Source organism: Sinocyclocheilus rhinocerous, unplaced genomic scaffold (assembly GCF_001515625.1).
Source record: "Sinocyclocheilus rhinocerous isolate Xijiao unplaced genomic scaffold, SAMN03320098_v1.1 scaffold44, whole genome shotgun sequence".
NCBI lineage: Eukaryota > Metazoa > Chordata > Actinopteri > Cypriniformes > Cyprinidae > Sinocyclocheilus > Sinocyclocheilus rhinocerous.
Window position 1 is genome coordinate 874,018 of NW_015631022.1, and position 8,771 is coordinate 882,788.

Consider the following 8,771-nt stretch of genomic DNA (forward strand, 5'->3'; position numbering starts at 1 on the left):
TCACCTACATCTTGGATGCCCTGGGGGTAAGCAGATAAACATCAAATTTTTATTTTTGGGTGAACTATCCCTTTAATAAACACACTCACAGTATCCTACACAGGGTATGACGCTCGCATATGGCTTATGCATGTACAGATAGAGTTGGGTATTGCTCTGTTTTTTTCCGATACCGGTGCCAAATCGATACTTTAAAAAAATAAAAATAAAAAATACCCAAAATAGGATGAATTGGCCATTATTGAGCGCTATAAACACATTTAATATCTGTTTCATTCATACTAGACGCCAGAGGGCGCCCTCGTGCAGAAACTTCACATGTGCATCACAGAAGGAATAGAAGTCAGGAAATCCCTAATATGGACAGGCATTGCTATCGTTGTAACTGAGTAAACAGAAGATATAAACGTTTTGAATGATAAAACAAAGACAATAAACACTCGACTGCGACAATGTATAGTTTATCTGTGTTATTCAAACCATCTTTGGTATTTTCATCATAATTAAGTATATTTATAATCCATTGCTAATCGACATAGCCTTTTTACCATATGCTTTTTACAGTATAGAACGGTATCTACCTACTGCTATCAGAGCAAGTGTAATTGTTGCATTCACACGCTCCTCGGATGCTCTCATTTCCCGAGTTGTGCTTTGCGGAATTAGAAAATGACATGGACACTCGCTTTACTACAAAGATGTGTTGGATTTGTATTATTAGAGCTTTCCGACTTGCGTTCGTAAATTTTCTCAGTCGGGAAATAATTTTTCATGTGAGGTGCCGGTGATCTTTACGTCTGTTTCGGAGAACCAGAGAACAAATATTTCAATCGATTGCTCAAGCATTGGTGGCACCGAAATGAGGCACCGAAATCTGCGTTCTGATTCGGTTCTAGTACATACCGGTTACATAGGTACCGGTGCCATATTGGCACCGGGTTTCGGTACCCAACCCTAATTGTGTAGTATTTAAATTGGCAAGAGATACATTGGCAGCAAGTCAAATGTTGTGGATACAATTTTGCAGCTCATTTGCTTATCTAGAGATTGAACCACCTGTTTTGTCGCTCTGGAGAGAACTCCGTGTGTAAAAATGACTCTTTGGGAAAAAACGCAGAGTACTGAGCTGCTGTTTTCCTCCCGGTTTACGCCCTACAACCTGCTTACCTAACTAAACTCTAAATTAAATACTGGGTTGAGAAGGCATCCTTTATACTGCTGACTTTCCTTCAGCTCGGGCATGTTTGATTTGGAATGCGACCTTCCAAATAAAATAGGTTGTTTTGCTCTAAAGTGACTCCACCAGAGTAATGGACTTATACTTCAGCCAAAAAAATGACTTGCATAGACGTGCCAAGACGTCTCCTGAAAGGAACAGAGCGCACCTCCAAATTAATTACGGGACATGATGTCAGGTCATTTCCTTCGTCCTATGACTCACACAGCCTCGGCCTGTTAAAATAGGACGTTTTTGTTGACGGAAAGCGAAAAGATACTTTGTCTGCCACGTTTTAAGACGTCAGCATTTGACGAAGGTGACAGAGTCTCTGTAGTTTTCCACGTTTAAGTCTGGAGATGTGGGGCATCTTTTCTTTTCCTTTGCCAAAGAAAACATTGAAGGGCTATTGAAGGGTTCACACACCTGCTTGCACAGTTTTCATGTGCTGATCACAAGAGATCATGCGTCATGCACTCAACAACAAGAGCTCTTCAACGAAATGACCAACAAATCTAATGGAGGATTTATGGATTTCCATGATGTATTTCAAGGTTATTTGAAACCTAAAACCAAATTTGACAACACAACCATCTAAATGAGGTCAATCAGAGCCGAAATGTGCATCCAACTCATTTCTGTCAAAGTAGCATCAGATCTTTTCTTCCATATTGTTACATATATCTGAGTGAAACACTATCAGAAACGAAAAAATTTAAGATGGGGTCCTATCCATCGGTTGTTGATTGTATGGAGGCAGATCTGAATGCAAACTTGAGTTTGATTGGAAGAAATGGACAGGATTCAAGTGGACAAAATGACTGGAGAAGTCCAGCATACACCACCAGAGAAGAGTCTGTCATATCAACGGAAGATCAAGTTATGATATTTTGATTAAAAATTACAACCTCACAATAAAAAAAAAAGATAAGAAAGAAATAAGCATGGATAAATCTTATCAAGATGCATTTAGAAAATGGACTGAATTTACAATTAATGCCAACTTTAACTTACTTCATGGGTTTTTCTTGAAGAAACAAGGAATTGCTCAACCTTGAGCAATAAGCCATGGAGATTCTCAGCAGTTGCTGGGCAAATTATATTCAGGTCAGTGGTTTCAAGAAGACCATTAACTCCCCTAAGAATTCTACAACTCTGCCAATTATGAATGCACAGATAATATGCAGTAATCCCACTCATTATCTACTCGTGCACAAACGGCCCACCACAGCTTGAGGGGTGGGAATTAGCTTTGATTTTAATCGCATTCAAAGTCAAACACCAAATATGTCGTGATTCATATTCATCATACTCGCAACAAGAACTTGGCTGATGGATGCTCCCTCATAACCAATAACTTTCATAACCAAACGCAGTCATAACAGTTTTCATGCAACATTAGCATCTCAATCACATAACATTAAGAAAAGTGCCTTTCATGTTCAAAAAAGGCAGGGTGTCTTTTGTTTTGCAGCCAGTTTCATTACGGCATTTGTGTTTTTATAGAAAAACAATAGTGTCTGGCTTTGATCTCGAGTGCAGTAAGAATCACCCAGTGATGGTCTACCTATGGCTGCTTTGAACTTTCCAGCCATAAACAAAATATATCTATATTGATACAGAGCAAGAGGGATCTCTGGTACAGAGAAAATGGACAAGAGAATGAGTGCTTTCAGACAAACAGCCCCTATCTCCCCGCAGGAGAGTGTCGTTTCTCAAGGAGAACATATCACATCAGTTGGTCTTCCAGGCGCTCTTTGAGCAAGAGGAAAGCAGTCGAGCTAGCAGAACAAAGACAGACTGAGCTCTTATCTCAATCAGCTTCTGTGTCTGGAGAGACTGACTTCTGTAGGTTAGTTATCCGTCGTAGAGCATACAGAGCAGGTCGGTGGCCCGAACGCGTGTGGTTCAGCGCCTGAAGTCTTGAACTGATGTGCTATTGATCTCAAGCCACATATAAAGAACATAGAGAACTGAGTAGCATGCATATTCTGATGTCTACAATTCTCATACTTCAGGAAAGCACATATTGCATGCATAAAACTAACACGATAATGTGCTGCAGTGTAAATCCTTCAGAATACCTCAGGTTTTTGGTGTTGTAGATATAGAGGATGATGTGAGTTTTTATTTTTGCTTAGGCTTAAACTCAAGATGAGGGTTTGGATCTTCTTCCTGTTCTGCCTCGCTGGCAAGACTCTGGCTGCTCCAGTAAGTAAATCTTAAAAGGAAAAAAAAATAAAACAAGCTTTGTATCAAAACTAAAGAGCATTTTAATGTCCTCTATAATGTTAAAACTAAAGTCCATATAACTTTCATTTTACAGACCGAAGAGGAGCCAGTTGTTGAAGAGGTATGTTTTATTAAATTAATATTGAAATCTTTAAAAATTTATTTTAAAACTGCATTTTTAAGAAGACTTGTCAAGCCAGTCATTGGCCAAAAATAGACAGCTCGCCCCCATTATGGCACCAGATGTGTTTACATATGCGCATGTTCAGCTTCCTGTTACATTCCCCCAGGGGACTGAAATCCATAAAGTTTGAAAATATATCTGAAAGGGACTAATTACAATTCACTGCTTCCCCACATGTGCACACAGATGCCAGTTGTGTCAGACAAAAAAGCAAAATTCTTGTTGTGGCTGTGCAGTAATATGAGTCATGCACTCCCATTTGATCCATTTAAAGTTTAACTTGTACATATTTTCCACTCATAAAAGAGGAAAGCGGAGTTTAAAATGGGGCTTGGTTGGGCAGGCCATACCCATAAGAATTTTCTGTCTCATAATTCAGGAGCTGGAAGTGGGAGCCAACCCAGTCCAGGTGGAGACCGGAGAGTTTGATGAGGCCATTGAAGTCGTGGAGGATGTTATTGCTGAGAGTGAGTTTAATGTCTTTTCCACACCAACAATTTGCCATTGTTTTGAGGCTGTGTTTCATACTCCAAAGTAACAGATTTATTTCTTCTCGAGAGATTTATCTGCTGTTTGCATCATGTCTTCTGTCCCTGTGCACGAGTGAAGTTGTGATAACGTGTGTAGATTACATTGTAGAAGTACACGAGACTATGGGTAATAACAGGCTGCAAATAAGTCAAAAGTAGACAGCTGTAATTATGTGTTCAGACAGACTATGGTTACACAGGACTAAGTTGATTCCAGTGCCAGTCTTCCAGCCACATGCCCACCACAAAACATCTAGGAAGGGGAAAGAAATGTAAATCCATTGGTGAAGGACATTTTTGTCTTTAATGCTTTTTACTTATAGACCCCTGCCTAAACCATCACTGCAAGAAAGGCAAAGTGTGCGAGGTTGATGACAGCAACCAGCCCATGTGTGTGTGCCAGGACCCTCTGACCTGCTCCGCCCCAGTCGGAGATTTCGAGCATGTGCGTGTCTTTAGTCATTTCCTTCTTTTCACATCTGTCTCGTGTCTCCACATGTGTGGTGACAGCAATGCCTATGCGCACCATTTGAGCAGATTGATTGAAATGTTGTTTTATGCATTGGGCAAATAATGTCAGCAAACATTTGCATGATACCGTAGGGAAATCAAACCTGTCAAGCTGTCAACTGTGGCATTTATGGCTGCTCATATTAATGGCTTTTATTTCACAGGTCTGTGGCACTGACAACAAGACCTACGAGTCCTCCTGCCACTTCTTTGCCACCAAATGCACCCTGGAGGGCACCAAGAAGGGCCACAAGCTGCACCTGGACTACATCGGACCCTGCAAATGTGAGCACGTAACAGTGAAGTAAAACAAGGCAGACTTTGAAAGTAAAATCTAGACCACTCACAAACTCAGCCGTGAATGTAAGTGGAATTGAGTGCTTTGGAGTGATTGATGGCTTGTAGCTTTGAGGCTTCCCTGTTGCCCCTTCAAACACTGAGCACAGAACGAGTCTGAGCTTGCCAGTGCTGCTCCATAAAGCAGACCCAATCCCCCTAAATCTTCTTCATCCACCGCCGCTGTATGCCTGATGAGATGAGTCGGGACTGAAGGGCTCAAATGGAGCTCCCGCTGTGGTGTAGTCTCATCGCTAAGCAGGGTGTCTCAGTCAGAGACTCAGAAAATGTGTTTCTGGCATAAACGAATTAGATCCTAACAGCTATGACACTAATATTAGCCAGAGGGCTGTAATTTGGTCCCTTTAAGAGTATAATGCTACGATATGTGCCATAGGCATGCTGTTTGTGTTTATTATTTATTTCAAATCGATTGATTTAATATTAGATTTTTTTCCTTAAGACATCGCCCCCTGCTTGGACAACGAGCTGAACGAGTTTCCCCTGCGCATGAGGGACTGGCTGAAGAACGTGCTGGTGACCCTATTCGAGCGCGATGAAGACAATAACCTGCTCACCGAGAAACAGAAACTCAGGGTCAGTTTAACTTTTTGCTCTTTATAGTCTGAAAAAACTCTAAAAATGCCAGCATTTAAATATAGTTTATTTAAAATAAATTTATTTTACACTAAGAATACTTCAAATCCATTAACATATATCACTTAAAACTTACTGATATAAAACTATAATGAGACTTTATTTGTAGTATTTCTTTACTGCACAATGCACATTTCCTAATATTATGCCGAAAATGTGTTTTAAAATCACTATTAATAAGGATCGTATGATCTCTGTATATCAGTCTTTAAATGCAAGATATTTAAAGTCTACCTAAAGTATACTTGCAATAGTTCCACGTTAGCACAATCAAATATACTTCAGTATATCTTTAGTTGGACTTCAGCACGCACAATTAAAGTGCATTAAGCACACAATTGAACAGTTGTTCCAATTGAACAGACTTGAAGTATACCAAAGGTACAGTTGCAGGGTATTTTTATTAAGCACATAAATATTTAAATGTATTTGTAGTATACTTAGCACAAAATAAATGTATTTCAAACACATTTTAGCATATTTATTTTTCACTAGGGTAGGCTCATTGGAAAAATGTGCATCTACCTACATTTTCGCAAAACTCTAAAAACATACAGTACTTATACACACAATTCACTGCAGCTTTCAGCTGAGATGAACACTAGAGTCAGTACAAATGCCAAAATATGAATCTTTTTACACAAATTAAAATCACAGGTGCAGATTATAATTATTATTATTTGTAAACTAATACATTTTGACGTTTTCATCACATAACCAGATCCATATGTATGGCTTGTCTAACATAGTAAACTTGCTCAGTAGCTCACCTGGTACAGTCCTGTGAAATCACGATAAAAAAAAAACTAAAATAGCAAGCTAAAATAGCATGGTTGCCTTAGTTAATGCATTTCAAACTTTATCGGTTAGATCCTGTGTAGGTGGTTTGTTATTTTCTAACATGATAGCACATTAACCTTTAGCATTAACTCGCCAGACATTTTGTTTCTGAACTGCTGCGATGTTTACAATAACCAATGTGATAAAACTTTGCCAGATTTATGTTCATCCAGGCACTCACTGGACATTTCTCTTTAAAAGTATTGCAAAACATGCAAGAAGCAACATAATATAATTTTGCAGAAATGCCGCCACAGGCACGTTTTCCCAATGAGCTTGGGTTGCAAAATACTTTTTTTTTTAGCCTCCAGAACTTTCCATTGTTCCATGACAATGTAAACAAAATTTGAACTGAAGACAAGTTCAGTAGCAGCCTTATCTTAGGGAAGGAAAAAGAAAAAGACTGCATGTATAATTGAACAATATAGTCAAATCCAGATGGCAAAACTTCTGAATTGCCTGCAAACTTCATGCTGTGTTTGTAGATAAAGAAGATTTACGAGAATGAGAAGAGGCTGCAGGCTGGTGATCATTCTCTGGACCTTCTGGCCCTGGACTTCGAGAAGAACTACAACATGTACATCTTCCCCGTTCACTGGCAGTTTGGTCAGCTTGACCAGCACCCTGTTGATGGGTATGTTTAACTCATTTTCACAGCTAACATATTTCTGAAAAATCTGTTTAGAAATGGCCTTGATGGTTCAGTTAAGTGTTATAGTACCAGAGGCAGTTAAAAAAAAAAGTGATTGATTTAAATGTGCATGTGTTTTTGTGTTATATCAGCTTCCTGTCCCACACTGAGCTGGCTCCTCTGCGCGCTCCTCTCATCCCAATGGAGCACTGCACCACCAGCTTCTTTGAGCACTGCGATGCTGACCAAGACAAGTACATCGCTCTCGAGGAGTGGGCCAACTGCTTTGGAATCAAAGAGCGTGAGTTTTTGACCATGCCATTCATATTATGGTTATGTTCGGTTCATTTTATTTGCTAACTTGAGCTATTTTCTGCTTTCAGAGGACATCGACAAGGACCTTGTCATCTAAGCACGTCTACCATTGACGCTTCCTAGTTACTATTGGGGCGAGGTGCTAACCCTTAAGTTAAAATCAATGTAAAGGTGCTAATTGCGATTTCTAACAACCTGCATATACCACTAAACATTCATAACGTTTAAAAAAAAGTGCACAATGCACACAGTAACTATCACAATGAGTGACTGAACACTACCGTTTTAAGTTGGCCAAGCAGCTGTTGGACAGGCTGTATTAAAGAGAGAGTTAAATATGATGAACTATGTACGTTGCAACACTTTTTTTGTTTTGGAAATGGATCCACAAATGTCTTTTACACTCAGAATCAGGGCTTGAATTGTAAGTTTGCAGTTTTGATGGTGGAAATGTACAAAAACAAAATAAAGTTTCCAAATAAATGTTCTTTCTGCTTGCTTTATAAACTTTTAGTTTTGTTTGTTGCACTCTTTGGTGGTGGTTTTGATGTCTTTATTCAATCTGATAACGTCTTTTAATTTGAGCCCTGAATATCTGCAGGCTGATGTTTTTATTTGCATATTGTTTCCTGTCAGAAATCAGGGCCAAATGTTGAGTGTTTGAAAAGTTGAATAATAAAAGGAAATATTATTTGAATTCAAGAGGACAGAATCTCGCAGGATGAGATTAATTTTTTTTCCTCCCTCTAACATGTTCACATACATTTGCAGTATTTGCCACAATGTGAGCACTATGAATCTCTTTACATGAATAAAAGCTACTGAAATCTCCAAACTCAATCTTTGCATGCATTTCTCCATTTATCTTGATCTGTTCCCCCCAGGTATATAATTGCATAACCCATTTATACTTTAATGTTTGCTATGGGCAAAATGAAAAACATTGTCAAACACGATGTTTGCAGATCATTTGTTTTATTCAGGCACCCAGGATAATTTTAGCATTGAAGTAAGTATGAATATGACTACATAAACACTGTAAATGTGCAAAGAAAACAATGCTGCATGGTCAATGGGGCTACAAATCTGGAGCACATATGTTAGTAGTTTCCTCGAGGGTGGAGTGGATGTTTATGTAATTTCCTTCTTGCCTTTGCATTTAAAAAATATATTTTAGGATCCTGTATTTAAAGGATTATTTTTAAGTCTACGAGCCAGTGTGGCTAGCTCAGTGTTTAACTGCGCAATGCTGCACTGTAAAAAATGACCGTGAATTTAACGGTAAAAGACTGTAAAAATGCTACAGTAAAAACCTGTTAA

At 38.9% G+C, this 8,771-nt stretch overlaps 1 protein-coding gene across 1 annotated transcript in view; it reads left to right on the forward strand.

Moving 5' to 3' along the window:
• sparc (secreted protein, acidic, cysteine-rich (osteonectin)) overlaps positions 1 to 8,291 on the forward strand; it is an 11,359-nt gene extending 3,068 nt beyond the window's left edge. Inside the window, exons 2-10 of the mRNA XM_016553643.1 lie at positions 3,358 to 3,427; positions 3,543 to 3,569; positions 4,012 to 4,099; positions 4,486 to 4,607; positions 4,837 to 4,957; positions 5,472 to 5,605; positions 6,991 to 7,139; positions 7,289 to 7,437; positions 7,520 to 8,291. Coding sequence (XP_016409129.1) covers positions 3,371 to 3,427; positions 3,543 to 3,569; positions 4,012 to 4,099; positions 4,486 to 4,607; positions 4,837 to 4,957; positions 5,472 to 5,605; positions 6,991 to 7,139; positions 7,289 to 7,437; positions 7,520 to 7,548 — 876 coding nt within the window. The 5' untranslated portion in view covers positions 3,358 to 3,370 and the 3' untranslated portion in view covers positions 7,549 to 8,291. The remainder of the gene's footprint in view (positions 1 to 3,357; positions 3,428 to 3,542; positions 3,570 to 4,011; positions 4,100 to 4,485; positions 4,608 to 4,836; positions 4,958 to 5,471; positions 5,606 to 6,990; positions 7,140 to 7,288; positions 7,438 to 7,519) is intronic.
• Positions 8,292 to 8,771: the final 480 nt, after the last annotated feature.